At 38.9% G+C, this 21,217-nt stretch overlaps 2 protein-coding genes across 6 annotated transcripts; both read left to right on the top strand.

Moving 5' to 3' along the window:
• The first annotated feature begins 1,364 nt into the window (after window positions 1-1,364).
• On the top strand, window positions 1,365-10,159 carry LOC103478834 (14-3-3 protein zeta/delta-like). Its single transcript, XM_008432907.3, has 6 exons — window positions 1,365-1,524; window positions 4,030-4,341; window positions 7,007-7,154; window positions 8,498-8,661; window positions 8,972-9,067; window positions 9,193-10,159. The coding sequence occupies exons 2-6, from the start codon at window positions 4,039-4,041 to the stop codon at window positions 9,247-9,249; spliced, it is 768 nt and encodes a 255-aa protein (XP_008431129.1). The 5' UTR covers window positions 1,365-1,524; window positions 4,030-4,038; the 3' UTR covers window positions 9,250-10,159.
• A 3,617-nt stretch (window positions 10,160-13,776) lies between these two features.
• On the top strand, window positions 13,777-20,746 carry pabpc1a (poly(A) binding protein, cytoplasmic 1a). Of its 5 annotated transcripts, XM_008432903.3 has the most exons (17): window positions 13,777-14,006; window positions 14,145-14,209; window positions 14,317-14,582; window positions 14,695-14,888; window positions 15,032-15,147; window positions 15,450-15,589; window positions 15,690-15,784; window positions 15,903-16,040; window positions 17,006-17,101; window positions 17,190-17,462; window positions 17,559-17,649; window positions 18,307-18,429; window positions 18,517-18,659; window positions 19,818-19,902; window positions 19,992-20,122; window positions 20,201-20,291; window positions 20,382-20,746. In XM_008432903.3, the coding sequence occupies exons 3-16, from the start codon at window positions 14,390-14,392 to the stop codon at window positions 20,288-20,290; spliced, it is 1,908 nt and encodes a 635-aa protein (XP_008431125.1). In that variant the 5' UTR covers window positions 13,777-14,006; window positions 14,145-14,209; window positions 14,317-14,389; the 3' UTR covers window position 20,291; window positions 20,382-20,746. The 5 variants fall into 5 exon arrangements, with proteins under 5 accessions (XP_008431125.1, XP_008431127.1, XP_017165239.1 ...); XM_008432905.3 differs by lacking the exon at window positions 14,145-14,209 and having other exon boundaries at window positions 13,777-14,103; XM_017309750.2 differs by lacking the exon at window positions 14,145-14,209 and having other exon boundaries at window positions 13,777-14,008.
• Window positions 20,747-21,217: the final 471 nt, after the last annotated feature.

The raw sequence follows: 21,217 nt of genomic DNA on the forward strand, positions 1-21,217 counted from the left end.
TGAAGAACAGATGATAATGTTAAGAGTTGAAATAACAGGGAATAATGCAAAATGGCAGATCAGGAAGAATTGGTCAGTTTTTCCTCCTGGTTTCACACAAGAGAAGAGTTTAATAACTGCATCAGTGTGTCGAGAAATAGATGGTGTGCACAGTACAACCAATAATTCTACTCTTGTTAGACAGTTTTTCAATATCACTTCAGTGAAATGTGACTATGAATGTTACAAAGGGGGCTAAAAAGACACAACATATGGCTTTCATAACATAGGATATTATACACCCAGGACTCTCCATTTATGGATTATTTCCAATTATTTCAGACTGCCTCTGTAGTTTTAGTTTTTCTCACAGATATTAATGCTTTATTGGCTTCGCCCTTTCAAAATATAGGAACATTTTGAGACTTAGTAAAAATAATAATTAAAAAAACAAACTATAATTACTTTGATTATGTAACACATTTCTTTTTTTCTGTGTTAATTTCCTTAGTCATTTTTACTGTATTCTATGTGCTAATCCTCTCCACTTTAGTGTTTTCAACTGAAATCTAACATGAGAACTGTTGCCATTACAGAAAGATTTGTGTTCAACACTTAGCCATTGTTCCGGTGTGCAGAAGCTGCTTCTCTGTGTGTGTCTGTGCATGTGCATACAAGACATGGCCGTGGACAGAAAAACCCACCTAACTGGTTTCTGAAGCTTTCATAGTGGAGTCCCTATGGGTTGGAGCTTCACCCTTCCCTGACCACAGTTTATTTAGACAGTAGACATGTATTTTCCTCCTTATTTTCTTCCTCTTCTTTTGCTCCTGTCTCTGCACATTACAGCCAATATTATCTGATCCGTCCTTAAATAGGTTACAAGCTTGAAATCTTTGCTCAAGGGGAAATCATGTGACACGGCAAAAATAGCTTCACTCTCTCCCTTTGGAAACCAACCAGAATGCAAAAATAGTAGTTTCTATTAGGAAAGTACCATAGCTGTGTCTTGTGGTCCAGTTTGTGGCGTCCTCTGTGTCTTGAGCAAATACCTGGAGTTTTCAAACACACACTTTTTAGATGATTATCATAATTATTTACTACTTAATATCATAATTATTTACTACTTAATATATTCTATTAGTTTCTGTGTCTGCTAGGTCTATTTATTTTCCTTCTCCAAAGTTCTAATTCAGAGAATGTGATTCACAACGTTGAAGGGGTAAAAAGTAATAGGTTTCAGTACAGTTTTCCGTGTTTCAAAGTGATTATACAGAATCACAGCAAAGGATGCCAAAGTGATAAATTATTTCCAAACTGTTTTTAAAATAAAGCTAACAACATGTAAAAGACAACTACAACTCCCACAAACCGTCACGTTTGGTCGCCCTGGTAACGTTTGACGTCAGTCCTCATTTGCCTGGGCGCTACTCTGGCCGTGTCTTGGACCGGTGTGATTGGGAGGAAACCCCGTTGACTGCACTCATTCGGACAGGCTGAGAGAATCAGCTGCACCTTGGTACGCCGACATCTGCTAAAATTCAGGTATGAAACAACGGTGGCTTTAGAAAAGATGTCTTTCGTTTGATATATTTTATATGTAGTTTTTTTTAATGAGTGTAAATAAATAACTGGCGGTCGAAGAAGCCCATTGTCTGCGGGTTACTGGCAGGACTGGGTGTAGCGAGGACGCTCATCAAACTACAGAACAAAGGCTAGCTTAGCTAACGTTTCAGTTCGGGATGTGTCTAATGGCTGATTTTCTAACTGAAAATAGAAAGGCGTGTCAGTTGAGAGTAGGCTGAAAACCTGCTTGATACAAATGTTAAACATGTTACCTGAAACTGTGCCGTAGATAACCGATAAGGCAAATGAGGGCTTGCTGGAAATGGCATTGTCCCAGTGAACTATTGGCTAGAGCCGATAATCTATATGGCATCTTGCAAATATTGTCAATTTACATTGCTACATTCCTTCGTTTGTGACAAAGTAATTTCCGCCCCCCGCCCCCCAAGTGATTATTTTTAGGGTACTAAAAAAACAAACGAGTTAAGTAAACGTAATATTTCCAAGTGGGCATTTTGCCAGGCCACATTGCTAAATGTTATGTTCAGTTTGCTACAAAAACGGTGTTAATTTCACCGTTATTACGTTTGGTAAAGCTGTCTAACTTGGAAAGCGTCTTTTTCAGGAAATAGTTGGCGCCATAGTAGAAGTCGTCGGTCACGAGGGCCTAGCCTGTAGCCCGGTGCACTTTTTAACGGTGCTGTTTCTGTAGAGGGAATATGCTATCCTTTTCACCAGTTGCACATTTGCTTTAATAACTGCCAGAACGTGTCGTCCTAACAAAGTCTTAAAAAGAACTTTTCGTGTTTTAGCTTCCGCTTGTCGGACAAGCTACAGGTACAGGGATGGGTGTGGTGAGTGTGAATGAGAGAAAAGGAGGGGGCCACATTAACGCTGAAGGCTAAAAAAGCCTTACTGAATGGAGTGACACTACTGTGATTGCAACATTATTTCTTTTAGGTTTTTCTCTTTTTTTTGTCTTGAAAACGCTCATTTGTTGCGAATATGGGTGGATTAGCAACATTTTAATAAGGAGTGGCTGGCAAAACGAGTTTAAAGGCGAAAGTTCGTGAAATGGCTTTTGGAATTATAAAAAGATCATCCATCTAGGTCAAATATCCATAAAATTACCACCCTTTAGTGAATGCCCCTGTTAACCCAAAGAAAATATTTAGCACAAAAATGCCATAATTCTATAGATTTTTACCATAGATCATTGAACAAATATATTTAACTATTTTACCCTTTCATTACTTAATATATTTAGTAATTGGTACATCTTAGTGTTTTTAAAAAAATGTAGTAGAACCCCATTAGCAGATATCTTAAAGGTCATTATTGACCTCAAAGATGTAATTATCACAGCGGTCATATTTTAGTACATAAATTATATTATCTTTTTTCATTTCAAGAATTCTGTTTGCAACAAAATCAATCATGCTTTTAAATTTTCCGTAACCTTCCAGCAGTTAGAAAGTCAAACATTATTGAGCAAATTTATGGGTGTATTTTTAATTTTTTTTTGGTAAATGTATTTTCTCTCAAATCTGCCTTGATAGCAGTTTGCCTCATTAAAAGAGAAATTGGCCTCGCCATGTTGCAAAAGCATAAATCCAGTGACTGGAACCACAATGGCAGCTACATAATAGCCTAATGGCTCATTATTTTTTAAATTTTTTACCGTAGCCAAGAAAATGCCAGTCGTCACAGGTACACTGCCAGTCTGTTCGTGTTCAAACCTTTACACTCCTTGCCCACATAGTTGAGGTATTTAACAAGTTTCCCTCTGTTTGGAACACCAGGAATCTTACCACTTAATAATGGTTTAGACAGAACTTTGTGTGAAAGTAAATCTGGATGGATTTTATTTTTGGCATCCATTTTTCCACCCTTTGTTTTTTTTTTTTTTTTCTTAGCATTTTGTGATGGGTCAACATTATGAAATCTTAGTTAAAGCCTTGCTGGTAATTTCTTGTAAAATAAGTACAATTATTAGGTTTTTATTGTACTGATAAGAATTCCATTGTGTATTTTTGTGCATTAAGTCCAATCAGATAGACATGGATTGGATTTTAATAGTTCAGTATTGTGATGCCTAGATTTAAAAATGGATAGTTAACACTGGCTTGAACCTTTAGCTGCTTATTGATCTGAAAAGTATTGTATTCCACTCTAAACTATTTTAACAGTTTTATCTATTCTCTAATGTTAGCTTGGTAATAATTAGTCAGGGTATTTGCTCTGGTAGCCAACCATTAGTGAGCTACATAATAGAAATGCTGCTGCTAGCTCAATTATTGCACTTTAAAACAGTTATTTTTAATAAGAATGATGGATGGCATTCATTAGGGTCCATGCTGTATGTGCATAATGCTTTAATAAGGGCAGCTAGCAGTGCTGCACTGCATTCTTACAGTTTCTCCAGCTATCTATTTAATTTTTAATTTACCTCTGCGTGACTTCTTTGTCTTTTGCTCCCTGCAGTGAGCAGCCATGAGCGAATCATCTCAGAAGGAACTGGTACAAAGGGCCAAGCTGGCCGAGCAGGCCGAGCGCTACGACGACATGGCCGCCGCCATGAAATCGGTGACGGAGGAGGGCGAGGAGCTGACGAACGAGGAGCGCAACCTGCTGTCAGTGGCCTACAAAAACGTGGTGGGCGCCCGGCGCTCATCTTGGCGCGTGGTGTCCAGCATCGAGCAGAAAGCAGATGCCAGTGAGGCCAGACAAGCCAAGGTCAAAGAGTACAGGGAGAAAATCGAGGGAGAGCTGAAAGAAATCTGCAATGATGTTCTGGTGAGTTTAGATCCGTCTCTTATTCTTTATCGCCTCCCTTTTGTTGGCTTCATATGAGGTCACAAATAGTCCTGTTTCTTCCTTTAAAAAGAGGGCAACATATTAAGTTTGTCGTTGGGTTTACTCTTTAAATTTGATCACTTTGATATTAGGTTTGTTAAATAGGATTTCAATGAGCCATTTACAGAGTTACAGCCAGTTAAGAAGTTGGTCATTTGGATATTATAATTCAAGCCTGGTTTGTTAACAAGACCAAATTGTTTCCTGAAAAAGCTGATCTGTAAATATGTTTAATATTTTTGGTCCTGGTCTTACCCAGGTTCCTTTGCTCTGTGTGACGTAGTAGATGTGTAAGTCTATTAAGAACGCTCGACTTAACAATACTAATGCTCCAAGTGAGTCATCTCTCCTGCAGTTGCATGTACCACTGTTGTAACAAAGCAGAAGCTTTAAAGTTAATTTTAATAATTTACATCTATCTATCTATCTATCTATCTATCTATCTATCTATCTATCTATCTATCTATCTATCTATCTATCTATCTATCTATCGATCTATCTTTTTTTTTGTCGTCAGTTGACATGAGGATGTGTAACATGTTATAGAATAGTTAATCAGTGAGGAAGTGTTGTACCACAAAGTGTTTAGATAACTTACCATTTAATACTTGGCTTTGGTTGAATCAGTTTTAGTACTTGTTAAACCTTAAGGCATTTTATTTGTTAAATTAGTGTTTATAATTTTGTACCTGTATAAACTTCTTCATCGTTGCGCAGGGCCTCAGCATGTTATCTGCCCAGCGATGACTCAAAGTCTTAATCCTGTAATGACCGAAGCTGACCCTCCAGTATTGTGCATCACTTGCAGCCATATGGAGGGTAACAGAGATGGATTGTATTGATAGAGGAAGAGGAGTTGAGTTTAGGTTTTGTCCAGTCCAAACTAAAGGACTTTATTTATGTTTTGATTTTAACAGGAGAAAATGTTTTAAAATCATAAAATATGATGAAGTATGTATTTAACCATCTACCTTTTATATTGTTCCCACCATGAGAATCTATTCAGCAGTAGTAACAGCCCTATTATAATGCTGCTTTAAATCAACATAGAGGGTGTGGCAGCATTTTGTCCTACTGGGCTCCCCCTACTGTTCCTGAATGCAACAGCAATGTTTTAAAATATTTTGAATAAGCTTTGCACATGGAAATATATTTGAGAATTTTTTTTATCTTATCAAAATACATCACCTTGTTTTTTAATAGACAAGAACAAAGCTTTATGTAATTAAAGCTACAATAATTACTAGTCTAACAGCAACATGTGTCCTTTCTTTTCATCCACTGTTGGATAATAACCCATTTATGGTCTCATGCATTTCCATTTTAGTTTTAAATCCATTACACCGAGTTAATGAACTGCTTACATTTAATATTTTATGCAGCTGTTGGTTTTATTGTGAGGTGAATGGGAATAAAAGCAGTTTTTCCCCTACCTGATGTGCTATTTAGAGGTCTGTTTAAGTTTTAGCTACAATTTTATTAGCAGGGCTTGTGGAATCTAATGCTCACTATGCTGCACTGCTGTCCCATTCTGCTCTCACAGATCAATAAACCACTGGCTTGCACACGTTTTCCTATTCTAAATGACATGAATTGGATTTTCCATTGACCCCAAAAAGCTATGCGAGACCTTTGTATGTTTAAACTCTTACTTGCCTATAAAGGATTTTTTAGTTTTTAAATTGTGCAGAAACACCATCCCCATTTCAGTGTAATTTTCTTTTGCTCTGTACCGCCATAGTGATATCCTGATTTTAGCTGTGCCCTTGCCAGTGGCCTAGTTCTACATTCACATCCCACAGGGCTTCCCCTATCTTTCACATTGGTTTAAGAGCATTCAGCAAATGCATGCTCTCATTAACCTTGTTTATCCCTTTAATATGCAAATGAGCTGTATTCAAAGAGGGTCTTGAGAACTTTAAAAACAGCTCATTGTCTTCCAGTCGATTTGGATTTGAGTGGCAATCCCACATTGTAATTTATTTTGTAGGATCATTAATGAAGGTCTTTTGCTTCTCTCTAACAGTAGAATCCATAGATATATGCCATCATGTCATAAGTTTCATAATCAAGAGTTCTAACAGCAGGTTACCATTGCTCACAATGAGATGGCCAGCTTTCCTTCAGCTAGCGCCCAGGTTAGCAACCAGAGCAGATTATCAAGCGGTGCATGCTTGTGTTACAGAGAGCCAAGCTGGTGTATGTGACCTACTTCATCAGTTCAGCTGCCTGCTTCCTCTCTCTACTCACACCAGCTTCCATCCATACTCCTAGTATCCCTTTATCTCTTCAGATCACTCCTCTCCCCCAGTGCACCCCCACCCATATGCTATCATGCCATCACATCCACATAGGTCCGTCCCTATGTTTGAAGCATCTGTGATGTAGCCTGGCCAATTTTTTCAAGCCTGGAGGTTAATTAGACATGCCCAGCTTATTTCTACCACCGATTTATGCCCGAAACCTGTGAATTGGAAAATCTGTGTACTTGCTCAGGTTGAACAAAAACTGTGTTTTGGGGGAACAAGTGGATGTAAAATTTAGAGTGTAGATGAATACAAACTTGAAAAAATATAACTACTTTTTTTTTGTTTTGTTTTCACAGGTTCTTTTGGACAAGTTCCTCATCCCCAAAGCAGAGGCAGCAGCAGAGGCAGCAGAGGCAGCAGCAGAGAGCAGCGTATTTTATTTGAAAATGAAAGGAGACTACTTCCGCTACTTGGCTGAGGTGGCGACAGGAGACGAGAAGGACGGTACGCCTCTGCTCACTTCTGCTATATGCAACATTGCTGATGTGTCACAGTGAGACTTCTGTCATTCATAGCACTCCTTTTATTTTGAAGTTCTTCACTTTTTTCTATTTTATATGACAAAAATGAAATTGTAACGTATTGCACACCACATCCAATTGATGTCTCGGTGTGCCTAAATAGCAAGTGATTGTCATTTGTTCTCTTTTAAGCAGTTTAATTTTCATTTGTTCAGTGGCTGTGACTTCCTGTTCTTTGGTCTCATAGAAGACGGGCTTCAGCGCTAAGACTGAAATAGTGTTAAAAAACAATCTAGTTCACTTTTGTCACCATAATGACCTTTCTTTTCTTCTTTTATTTAACTAAACCCATCTAAAACAGTTCCCAGGGTAAACAATACTACAGTTTGTTTACCCTGGTGATGATGTCTTACAATTACTGTATTTAAGGTGTTTTAAGACTTTCTGGTGCACCTTTATTGATATTCTGCAACACACAACTGTTTTTAGTTCAAACTGCATCATGGAACGAAGCATCAAAGCAGTGGGTTTATAGACAGGAAGTCAAAGCACTTTACATTACAGAAGCAACACATCACTTAGAAATGGATCTGTTCTGGGTAATTCATGAAAGGTTCATACAGTATTAGACTAAAAAGTAAATGAGTAAAATAAACAGCCGAACATGGCACTGTGCAATACACACTAACAGCTACTTTGTTGCAGCATGTGCAATCCTGTTTGCTAAAACTTGCAGCCTTTAATTTAAATGATGTATGTAAAAAACCTGATTCTCGTATGTGTTTAAAACAGAAAAGATAGGATGAACCCTCCAAATCTTCTCCAGTGTTTGCTACAGAACTTTTTTTTGTTTGCTTTATATTCCTTTATACTAACATGTCTTATGTGAGACGTCTAACTGAAGTCCTACAAGGGATGCGGGTTTTAATGTTTTTCTTTTTTAACCTTTTTTCTTTAAAAAAAAAAAAATTCTGTTTATTCACTGTCACATGCTGTTTTTATTTTAATTGTGTAAAGCACTTTGAAATGCCTTGCTGCTGAAATGTGCTATACAAATAAAATTTGATTGATTGATTATAAATTACTAAATAAATGTCACACCGTTATATATAGGATAGTATTAGAGAGGCAGTGTTTGAAAGCTTTAAAAATTGCCTCTGAAAATAAGTCAATATAATTGAGTTTAAACTCGATGAGTAGAACTTAAGCTCAGTATACCCAAATTAGTGTATGTCTAATTATCCTATTGCATTATAGAATGCTTAAAATTAGGTCCTGTGCTGAGATGATTCTGTTTTCTCATAATGTTTTTTGTCATTATTTCAGGCATCATCAAAGATTCACAGAAGGCTTACCAAAAGGCCTTTGACATCAGCAAAGCAAAGATGCAGCCGACTCACCCGATACGCCTCGGACTAGCCCTTAATTTCTCGGTGTTCTTCTACGAGATCCTCAACTCCCCTGAAGAGGCTTGCAAGCTAGCCAAGCAGGTAATTCAATACTCAAGATTGCAGACGCTTTGTATTCAATGGGATTTATTGCAGCTCACCAACAAACACACACTTATCCTTTCATTTTCAAATGTGATGGAGTGGAACCCAGACATCCCTCTCTCTAGAAATATTCTTCAGCTTTTTCTTGAGGCATCTCAAATTGTTCCCAGGAACATAAAGTTTATACATGTTCCCTACAGTGAGGTCTGGGTGACTGATGAATGGATGGACCTTCTGAATAGGCAGACTTGAAAGACCAATCACATCTTCTTATCATACCTTTAAAAATTGACTTTATTTCCTCCAGGCTTTCGACGATGCCATCGCGGAGCTTGACACACTGAGTGAAGAATCGTACAAAGACAGTACACTAATCATGCAGCTATTGAGAGACAACTTGACAGTAAGTTTCCCTTTTTTTATTTTTTTTATTTTGTGTAATCAAATTTTTTATGCATTGGAGAAAATTGGATGAGCAAAGCAAAGAGTTAAGCGATTCAAAAGTTTGATCACCGTCTCCTTCCTCAGCTTTGGACTTCTGACAACACAGTCGAGGGAGAGGAATCAGAGGAGCCCAAAGAATGAGCCTCACCCTCAAAGTCATCCCCGTCTGCCTGACATCATCCAAAGTCCTCTTTATTGTGATCAGCACTCGACCACCTCATCCATGACATCCAGTTTGATCCTTTGTTTCTCTATCTAGATCATCCCTCTCTTTGGTTTGCCGTTTGTTCTGCAGTAAGTGCAGATAAACAGGTTGGGGCTTTAAAGTGTGATGGGAGGGTTCATGCATGTTTTGGGGTTGGGTTCCCTGCTGACCTTGTTCCAGGGTCTAAGCATTTTTGGGGGTTTTCCAGTCATGAGACGTGCAGCAAGCAGTTTTAAAAGCCACAAAAAAAGAATTACTGCGTGTGTCCTAAATATAAAAGGTGCTGTTTGTACGCAGCCACATCTTTTGATGATCAATTAGTGGTTGCTCAATACCAACCTGTCCGCTTGTACCTGACTTGGCAGAAGGAGGAATTACAGCAAAGGCAGACACAATGATGACATAGTGGGGGAGAGCTGGTGATGAAGGGCCATATTTTTACACAGGTTACATTCCATAAACTTATCAACCTTCTACTGTCTTTTTTTTTTTTTTCTTTTGTTGGGGGGGGGCTGCTTTTGTATGTCTATGTATCCATTACGAGGTATAGAAAATTAAAAGAACAAGAGCACAAGCTTGTACTGTTCCTGTTTTTGTATGAGCACCTCAGTAAGTATAAAAACAATCCCACTTTTTATATAATGAAAAGTTTTTGAAAATAAGTTTCTTTTTTTTTCCAGTTCTTGCATAAAGTTGGTCAAAGGGTAGTCTGGAGAAGTAAACGGTTGTTGGCGGGTTAGCTTTGTCTGTCTTTGGAGTTTTCATACTAAACACTTGAGCGTAACTGTTATTTGGGGGTAATGCATAATTTCATTTAAGTAAAAATAAACAATTTAAAAGGTTCAACTTGTCCTTTGTTTTCCTTACTTAAATGTATAGTAATCTTCAGTGTTCTGCCATGACTCATGACATGTTTCAGAGTCGTCTGCCAGCTCAGCATTTAAGCATGGTCACCTAAAAGTTCAGTTTGGCTAAACATAGTAATCTGGATAAGGTTTTAAGATTTTAATCTCTTGTAGAAAACAGGACATGCATTTACACTTTTTAATTACCTTGTTTTAAATAAGCCATACTGTAAATGTTTAGTTTTGATTTAATAACATGTTGCTAAAATGTAGCAAGCTAATCCTGTCCTTTTTGTTTTTTGGGGGGTTTTTTTGCTTTTGGTTCCCTTCCAGACGTTAACAGTTGAAATGCATCAGACAATGGATGGAAAACTTTGCAATTTGTTGTCATGAAAAGGATCGTTTCCACTGTGGTTTGTTCCAAAAGGGAAAACCTCCATATTCTTTGCTGCCATGAATGGAGAGTCGGCTACCCATAAACTACCGTTTGGGTGCATCTTCCACTCCCACAGCTCTACTTGATCACAGGGCAGATCCAACACAGGAATGCTGAAGGCCTACTGTGTTGTATTACTATGACCTAATACTCAATTTAAGTAAGAAGGCGTATGTGTTCCTTTTTGGTAAATGTACTTATTATTTGGGATAATTTGAAATGTAAGGAATCTTCATTGTTGTAAACGTCAAAATGGCAAAAAAACAATTGTCCAATCAAGAAGTCGAAAACTGTTGGTGCGATTTAGCACCCCCTGCAGTCCTTATGATAGTATTACAGAGGTGCACTCCCTTGCGGGCTCTATAAACTCAGAAACGATCACAGGAAGTAAAATCTTTACAAGCGTTTTGTTCAATGCAATAAATAAAATACATTAACTTGGAAGAAACGGATGGCTCTGTTTAAGCAGCCCTATCAAGGTTCCTACATTTACATTCTACTTGAAATTGGATTAAGTTTTTGTTAAAACATGATTCAAATATGCACTATTAAGTGAACTGTTATGTGTTAAAATAGCAACCAAAAGTTTTATAAACTTTTATGCTAAAGAGCTTCATGCAGAGGCCAGAAGGGCTCTCAGACTGTGGGCTGAATCAGGCAAACCTAAACATGGTCCTGTATTTGACTACAAGAAGAGATCAAATGCTAACTTTAAATATGCTTTACGGTTTATTAAGAGGAATGAAAATGCATTTAAATCGGAGTCATTAGCAAGAAAATTACAACTCAACAGTCCTTCTGAATTTTGAAAAGAAATAAGAGTTCATCTAAAAGCATCCTTGCCAACAAACATTGATGGTGTAACTGGACCAGACTAAATTATTAATTTATGGAAGAAACATTTTTATGAACTGTTTAATTGTAGTAAGAGTAATCCCTTTGTGATGGAAAACATAGATATGCATGAAGATGTTATTTCTTCACAAGAAGTTAGTGACATCGTTAAGAAGTTGAAAAATAATAAGGCATATGGAGTGGACAAGATATCTACTGAGCACTTAAAATTTGTAAGTAGGAAAATTTTTTCCTTTGTTGGCTATTTGTTTCACTGGGTTTTTAATTCATGGCATTTTACCAAACTCTGTTATCTGTGATTTTATTGCCTATTGTAAAAGATGAGGCTGGCAAAATAAATAGCAAAGACAACTATTGGCCCATAGCTCTGGCCAGCACTTTATCAAAAGTTTTGGAGAAGGCTCTGTTAAGCAGAATTGAGACGTTTATAGCCACATCTGATAATCAGTTTGGGTTTAAACCAAAACTTGGCACTGATATGTGCATTTTTGCTCTCAAGGAAATTTTAGATTTGTACAAGAGACATAATACCACAATTTCTTATGTGTTTTACCGATGCATCAAAAGCATTTGATCATGTTAATCATGAAAAATTGTTTCATAAATTGCATGAGAGAGGAGTTCCGAAATATTTATTAATAATATTAGTGTATTGATATGCTCACCAGAATATGTCTGTAAAATGGGGAAACTCTGTATCATCTTCTTTTTATGTGGGTAATGGTGTGCGACAAGGCAGCATATCCCCTGCCTTTTAAACCTGTATATGGATGATTTATCTAAGCTTCTGAATCAATGTAGGACTGGCTGTCGGGTTGGTAATCGAACCATCAACCACCTGATGTATGCTGATGATCTTGTGATATTCTGTCCATATAGTTCTGGTCTGCAGCAACTGTTAAGGGTTTGCTCTCAGTATGGGTTACAGCATGATATTAAATATAATGCAAAAAAGAGCAACATCATGATTGTCAAGAGCAAAGAAGACACTAAATGATCTTTTCCTGACTTCACCCTGTCTGGCAGCATCCTCTAGGTCACTGATGAGGTCAAATATTTGGGACATTACATCTCGGCTGATCTGTCTGATGATAGAGACATTTACAGGCAGCGTTGTACTCAATATGTACAAGCTAATATTCTCCTTCGGTAGTTCTCCATGTGCTCAGTATCTGTCAAAATTGAACTTTCTAAAGCATACTGTACTCCAATGTATACAGCCCACCTGTGGCGGCGTTGCAGGAAAAGCAGTATGAATAAATTTCAGGTCGCTTATAATGATGGCATGAGGATGCTGCTTAGGGTGCCCCGATGGAGTAGTGCCAGTCAGATGTTTGTGAATCTCAATGTACTAACCTGCACTGCTGTGCTTCGAAACATTATGCACAGATGTATGTGTAGATTAACAGACTCTGCAAACAGCATCATTCAGACTTTGACCAATCCTGTTCAAAGCTCTGTGAGGTTCTTCTCCAGTTTGTGGAATCACTGGCGCATTAGTTTATATATCAGTGATTGATTATTTTATTATATACTTTTTCTTTTTTTTTTATTGTTCTTGTTCTGTCTGTTTATGGACCATAATTGTGTCTAAATAAAGAGGATTGAATTTTAGAAATAAAACATGTCTGAGACGGAAGTTGCCTGTACAGCGAAGCTACAAGCAGTTGATGTATTAAAGATGGATTAGTGCAGGCATGGGAGGAAGAAAGTACTTCATCTTCCAAGTCTGGTGTTTTTTATATCAGAACTTAATAAGCAAAATCTAGTCTTAAAGTTTATATATTTTAAAGTAAAAGGAATCACGCAACAGCTTCTACAATGTCATCACTTTCTGATAAAATATAAATAAACCAAAAGCTTATGGTTTCATTTAGATAGATTTATGGCTGTTTTACCTCACTGTTCTCTTAAGGTTCTGTAATAGCATTTCAATGATTTTGAGGTCTGGAATTTGTCTGGACCTTTGCAATATTTCTTTTTCAGCCATAGTTTATAGTTCAATGACAGCAAGGTCTCCAGGTCCTGCAACATTCTTCTAGCAACCCCTCCAAAAAGCCATATTTGTTCTGTCATTTTCTTCGTGTCCAGTCAAAGCTAGAATTTATGGATAAAAACTCATCTTTTCCCTGGGCTCGTCTTAAGCTCTAATTTTCTGAGAAACTGGGTTTAAATTTTTCAAACGATGTATAGTAAAATTTTTGTAAGATTATTCAATTAAATTCTCTACACGTTATTTTACTCATAAACATTAAATATCGCGAGATACGTGACGTTAACCACGGTTAGTGCACGCGCCGGCGTTTCGACAGGAATCTGGAAACAGCCTCCCCCGTCCTTCCTTTCATTCTTGTAATCCGTCTGCGTAGGGTGTGCTCCGGAGCTAGCCTCGGCACACATTTTATTATTATGAAACAAACCAAAAGCTAGTGAGCACCCGCAGACATATTTTTATAAGAAAACCTAAAATCGGTGAAGCAGGATTTGATTTGCCAACAAAGCAACGCGAAGAAGACGCTGCCTTCGAAAAAGAACGAAAGACGGAACGACGAAAACGGTGTTAGCAAGCTACGTTACTAGCGTCATTGTTGAGAGCGCGGCTAATTAACGATAGCCTGTTAGTTCTCCCCACATTTAAATAAGTATTACTTATAGTAAGTTAATTGTCGCTGTTTGTGTCTTGTTGTATCGATAGTTTAGCGCTCTTTGTGATTTTGAAGGAGCTAAAATTCTCAAATTGTGACATTTAAACCATATTGGGTAGGCCGCACTCCGACATTTTGCTACATAGCCGAGCTACATAGCCCACGTTGTTAGCAGTTAACGTTTTTTTTTTTCCTTTCTTCTTTTTTTATTTGCCAAAACAGAGTGCTTTCCTGACAGCCACCATTGCGCGTCGAACTCAAACAGCTATCTGACTTAAAACAAACGTCGCCCGACATGAATCCCAGCGCGCCTAGCTACCCCATGGCCTCGCTCTACGTAGGAGACCTGCACCCAGATGTTACCGAGGCCATGCTGTACGAGAAATTCAGCCCGGCCGGACCCATCCTGTCTATCAGAGTGTGCAGAGACATGATCACCCGCCGTTCGCTGGGATATGCGTATGTTAACTTCCAACAACCAGCTGATGGTAGGATATAGTTTCAAAGATAAGTCACTTGTAAAGTCACTTGTACTTCATATACGACACTGTGCCTAAACTAAGGTCATTCTTTTGTTTTATTTTTTCGAAACGTTTCTAGCTGAAAGGGCTTTGGACACAATGAACTTCGATGTGATTAAGGGCAGGCCTCTCCGCATCATGTGGTCCCAGCGTGACCCCTCCTTGAGGAAGAGCGGGGTGGGAAACATCTTCATCAAAAACCTCGACAAGTCCATTGACAACAAGGCCCTTTATGACACCTTCTCTGCGTTTGGAAACATCCTCTCTTGCAAGGTAAGATGGCGACAGATCTATTTTGTGTTAATGCATGAGTTAGGATTTCACAAGATTAAAGCTAGTTTGTAATGCTTGGCCTGCATGGTGTGTGTGTGTGTTTCAATGTTTTTTTTAACATCCTCAAATCTGTCCTTTCTAAGGTGGTTTGTGATGAAAATGGCTCAAAAGGTTACGGTTTTGTGCACTTTGAGACCCACGAAGCAGCTGAGCGTGCCATTGAGAAAATGAACGGCATGTTGCTCAATGACAGAAAAGTGTAAGTGGTGGAGATTGTTACACTTTTGTTTTTAAAACGTGTGAGGGGAATGTGCTTAACAAACATTTTGATGCCTGTGTTTTCCTGCATCTTGTCAACCAGCGTCCCATAAACTCGAAACATTTACAAATATAGCATCTCTAAAATACAAAGGGGAATCGCTACATTTTGAATTTGATTCTTAAAAAAAAAAATCAGTCATAATTTGGATGCAACCACGTTGATGCAGTCTGTATTTTTTATGCAGTCTGCTGTTTTATATCAAAGTGTGACTTAAGCATACTTTTGTCATTTTTTAACAGATTTGTTGGCCGCTTCAAGTCGCGCAAAGAGAGGGAGGCTGAGCTGGGGGCACGTGCCAGAGAGTTTACCAACGTTTACATCAAAAACTTTGGGGAGGACATGGATGATGAGAAGCTGAAGGAGTTATTTAGCAAATATGGTGAGACGTCAAGATTTCAGATGCGGACGATTGCAAGTCGCCAGCTATTGGGTATGAAGTGGCTGGATGAATATGGTGATTAGCCTGCCTCTTTCCGAAGGTCCTGCACTCAGCATCCGGGTCATGACAGACGAGAGCGGCAAGTCCAAGGGATTCGGCTTCGTCAGCTTCGAGAGGCACGAAGACGCTCAGAAAGTTAGCATACGTTTTATGTCTTTATTATTATTATTATTATCAAGCATGGTTCTGTTTCACGTTTGCCATTTGAATTGAATCTGAACATGTGTCCGCTCCATTTCTGTTGGCTTTGTAGGCCGTGGACGACATGAACGGCAAAGAACTGAATGGCCGACAGGTGTATGTGGGCCGCGCGCAGAAGAAGGGCGAGCGCCAGAATGAACTTAAACGCAAATTTGAGCAGATGAAGCAAGATCGCATGACCAGATACCAGGTTGGTGTTTGTTCCGTGACGGTTAAACAGTTAAGATGTTGCAGGCTTTGATGGAGATATGTCAGTCTAGAAAATAAAAAAGTAAAAATTACTCAAGTAGTTGGTGAAATGTGACAATGTGTCACTGTAAGCTAACCTTGGCTTTAACCTATGTTTAATGTCACAAATGTGGTTCCTTTATCTGTATGTGTGGATAATAAGCTGCAGAGATAAACCTTTTAGAACCCAATGCTGTGTAAGGCTGTAAGTAAAACAAGGACATAAAATTTGAAAAATTTATTTCGACTATTTCACACAGATGCATTTTGACAATACATCTGTGTAGATACATATGTTTTTCTTACTTTGACCATCTGTCGAGACTGAATGTACATCTTATAAATCCACATCTTGCACTCACAGGAGTACTCTTACAACCTTTGATTTGGTTTTACAGTCATAAGATCCAGTGAATCATTTACAAACTGATAACGGTCTGCATTGTTTGATCAGTACGGCAGCTCAACTGCAAACCCCACTGCTTCATAGAGAAGGCAAGATAAATTTAATTTCTAATAGAACAGTGCTTTGCTTATTCAGACAATAGAAACTTCCGAATATCTTATTTTGCTTACTGTACTACTTGAGAACCAGGATCAATTGGAATGCGTGTGTGATTAAATTTTTTTTTGTAAAGACTTTTGTTGTGAATTGGCTCTATATAAATTTAATAGAATTAACATTATTGCAATATACAGCAATTAGCACAATAACTAAGTTTCGTCCTTTGTCCTACGTAAGCACAATAAAAAAAATCACAACAGTATAGCTTTATTAAAATAAAAGACTGAAACAATCTATAAAAGGTGTACAAGATTGCATAAAGGTTGGTTTTATAACTTCAATATGCAGTCACAGTTTAGAATCGTAACTATTTAAATTCCAATGAAGTTGGGCTTTATTTAATTTAATTTCTCTTTTCCCAGGGTGTGAACCTGTATGTTAAAAACCTCGACGATGGCCTAGACGATGAGCGTTTGCGCAAGGAGTTCTCCCCGTTCGGGACCATCACCAGTGCGAAGGTAAAGCCAGTCTTCTAATTCAGACAAAATGTCTCGTGATCAGCTGGTGGTCTGAAAACGCAACGGATATCTTCCACTCTTGCTTCAGGTGATGATGGAGGGCGGTCGCAGCAAAGGTTTCGGCTTTGTGTGCTTCTCGTCACCGGAAGAGGCCACTAAAGCCGTGACGGAAATGAATGGCCGGATTGTGGCCACAAAGCCTCTGTATGTGGCGCTGGCTCAGCGGAAGGAAGAGCGCCAGGCCCACCTGACCAACCAGTACATGCAGAGGATGGCCACGGTTCGAGCCGTGCCCAACCCTGTCCTCAACCCCTACCAGCCCGCTCCACCCTCAGGCTACTTCATGGCAGCTATTCCACAGGTGAACCCCCCAAACAACTGATTAACATGGTTTGCTAATATTCCATCAGTACTTTTATGTGGATTTGTATTTAACAATACATGTCGGTGTTGTTAGGCTCAGAACCGCGCTGCGTATTACTCCGCCAACCAGTTGGCCCAGCTCCGCCCCAGTCCTCGCTGGGCCGCTCAGGGAGTGCGACCTCAGCGTAAGTCGTTTCTCCTATGTTCCTTTAAAGCTGCAGTATGTAACTTTTTATATATATATATAAAAATTGTTAAAACTATCACCATTTTGACACAATAATATGAGACAAATGACCTGTGGAAAAAAAAAAAAATTAATTCCCCTCCTTCCAGTGGTGCTATTGCCATCTGAAGAAATGCACCGCTCCCAGTCAGAAACAAGCAATTAGAGCCAAGAGGAGGGTCTTATTGCTGTCAATCAACCTCGTGTTCTCGCGGCTAAACGTGCTAATGGGAGAGAAACAACTTGCCATTCCATATCCGCTTTTGTCTGTGGCCATGTTAACTAGCCTTAGGATTCATGGCAGACTCTAAGAAGAAGCTGTAGTGCAGAGCAAGGGAAAGAGGGATTGTGTTGTGAGCAGTGTGTGTACAAGCATGATTGATGGCACTAAGACCCTCCTGGCTGTGATTGTATTTTGGAGTCAACACTGGGAGAAGACAGCTTGCTTTTTGTTAGATTTTTTTTCAGATTTTTCCATACTTGCATCATAATATAGCGACAGTTTTAACAAATATGTAAAAGAAATGTATATATATATTTTATAAAACGTGCATACTGGAGCTTCAACTCTTAAACATCCTGATATAGATGCATTAATTGTGTGGAATTTCTTCAGATTTCCAAAACATGCCCAACGCCATGCGTCCCTCAGCACCAAGGCCCCAGACCTTCAACACCATTCGTGCTACCACTACCACCAACACCCAGGTCCCGCGCATGATGGCCTCCCAGCGCATGCGTAAGGATTTCACGTCGCATCATCCTAATGAGGTGGTCACACTCTGTGGGCGTTCTTAACCAATCGTCTCTCTGGTTCTCCCCTCAGCCACCCAGGCCCTCGGCCAGCGCCCTGCCAGCGCCTCAGCCACTGCAGCCCCAGTCCGTACCATGCCTCAGTACAAATATGCTGCCGGTGTGCGCAACCCTCAACAACACATGGCGTCCCAGCCACAAGTTGCCATGCAGCAAGTAAGCAGACCTTTTGCATTTACATACAAATCAATCGTTTAAAATAGAGATTCACTTTTTTCATTTCTGATACCAATATCTGAGGTTTACTGTCGTCTAGTCCAATACAAAATAACAGTGCTGGATTGAAATGAATGTTTCTCGACATCGATGTACTGAATTATGAATGTATTTGGTAACTCTGCACTAGTACAACACACTTAAATACACCAATAGCTTCACGTTTATTTTTTGTTTTCTTTATTTATTTTGAACATGATAGAAATATAAAACAGTTTCGAGGTGAGGCAGGTAGTTCTCATGCCTCATCACTGGGGGCGCTCATGATCCCAGACATTGGTGACTCCACAACTGCAGAGTAAGAGACAGTAACAGCGAGCTAGCCATACAGTAGCTGCGCTGATGCAGAGCGAGAAAGACGTGGTTTTGAGTTGTACTTTAACGGTTTGTCCCTTTGCTGTTAAGCACAGCACGAAATTAATAATATCTACATGTCTAAGTTTGATTGAGATAACGGAATTATTCTGTGGCGGCACGGCTAAGCATCACATGTTAAAGAATAGTCTTTTTGCCCTCCAGCATTGTACGCGTGTGCGAAATTTCCTTATGTAAACAATAACATACAGGGGGTCTAGATTTGTAAATCCGATTATAATTAAGTCGGTGCCTCACCAGCTATGAACCTCACCGCACGTCACTGATATTAACATGCTCAAAAAGGAGCAGGAAGAAGTAGGAAACCTATGAACTCCTACCCCATAAACTTATACAATATTTTCAGATGGATCCTCATTATTAAAACAAAAATAAGAAAATGACACGGGTTAATTTTTTCATATTATCTTTGTGTGTATGTCTAAATATATACATCTATACCCACACACTCATATAGTCTAGCCTCAATTTACATATTCACATTAGTGCTATCTCTAAACTGCTCAGAAAGTGGAATTAGGGATTCAAAATATAATGTCAATAGAATTAAATGGAATAGATCTGCCCTTATGGATTGAGGACATTGACATTGAAACTCAATCTAGAAATTTTAAATATCTGTACCCATACAGATATCTTAGTTACTCCAAGTTATTGGCATAGTTGGTGCAGACTTTGTCTTGTTTTTGGTCAGATTTTGTCTGACGTCTTTCTGTCCCGTAGCCTGCTGTCCATGTCCAAGGTCAGGAGCCCCTGACTGCTTCCATGCTGGCTGCTGCTCCTCCTCAGGAGCAGAAGCAGATGCTGGGTGAGTGAACAATCAGCTCTGATGGAGATTTCTGGGACACCTTCAGTTGAGTTCTGTTTTATGACCCAGTTGACTGCTTCCCTCCTCAGGTGAGCGTCTGTTCCCTCTGATCCAGAATATGCACCCCAGCCTGGCTGGTAAGATCACTGGTATGCTTCTGGAGATAGACAACTCTGAGCTGCTTCATATGCTTGAGTCACCTGAATCTCTGCGCTCCAAGGTTTGCTTCATCTTGAACATATTAACTTGTGTGGAAACACTGCTTTTGCTTTGGGGTTCATAAACATTTCTGCTTCAGGTGGATGAGGCTGTTGCTGTGCTTCAGGCCCACCAGGCCAAAGAGGCTGCGCAGAAGTCCACCACACCTGCCGGTGTTCCCAGCGTCTAAGGTGGGAACAATACACAGTTAAAACATTATGAACATTGTTCAAGCTATTGTCTGGAATATTTATAGTTTTTTTTTTGTTTTTGTTTTGCAGCTTGAGCATTTTGAAACCTGCTTCACCGATGGAAAAAGAGAAAAAAAACTTAAACATTGAAAAACCTAAAACTCAGAAAACATCGCAAAACGATAAATTATTTCTTAAAAAAAAAGAAGAAATTGAATCTGCCAGGTCTAGAGATGGTTTGACTAGACCTTGATCATAAACAAAAATTAGTTTAAAAAAATAGCAAAATAGATAAAATTGAAAATTGTAATAAATTTGAATGCATTCCTCTGTTTTATGTCATTTTACTGTGTCAGTGCTCAAACTGTCAGCAATGTCAGGGAAATGGTTGCTGAGCAGTTTGAGGTGATTTGTATCGTAAACTACTGGCTGTAATAAAACGTCATTCGAAATTACCACTCCTGGTGTCGGATTTATTGTTAACACGACTGATAAAAGAAACCACATTCCATTTGTCACATATCACGTCTTCAGCTCAGATTCTCAGCAGCTTTCTCCACTAGGTGTCACTGTTGTGTCAATCACAGGACTGACTCGATCCTTTTTGCCCTGACATTTGTTGAAGCGTTGCAGGAAACCATCCGACTGTTCTTGAGCATTACATTGACACAAATCTGTCTTGTACACTACAGATAAGAACAGAATGTTCAAGTGGTTGAAAAAACTCCTGTATTCTGTCACGTTTTGGAATTCTGGTACAAGCAGTTTACTTGTTGGTTTTTCTGCTTAATCAGGAATTACCTATTCAAGTACAGGGTTTCAAACATGTGACAGGATTTGAATGTAGTTAATGAGCTTTCTAACTATGCAGGCTTATACTTCATTTCCTCCTGAATCACTTGGACACACAGGGCTTTCACATAATC

Source organism: Poecilia reticulata, chromosome 16, assembly GCF_904066995.2.
Source record: "Poecilia reticulata chromosome 16, P_reticulata-male-v2, whole genome shotgun sequence".
NCBI classification, from domain to species: Eukaryota; Metazoa; Chordata; class Actinopteri; order Cyprinodontiformes; family Poeciliidae; genus Poecilia; species Poecilia reticulata.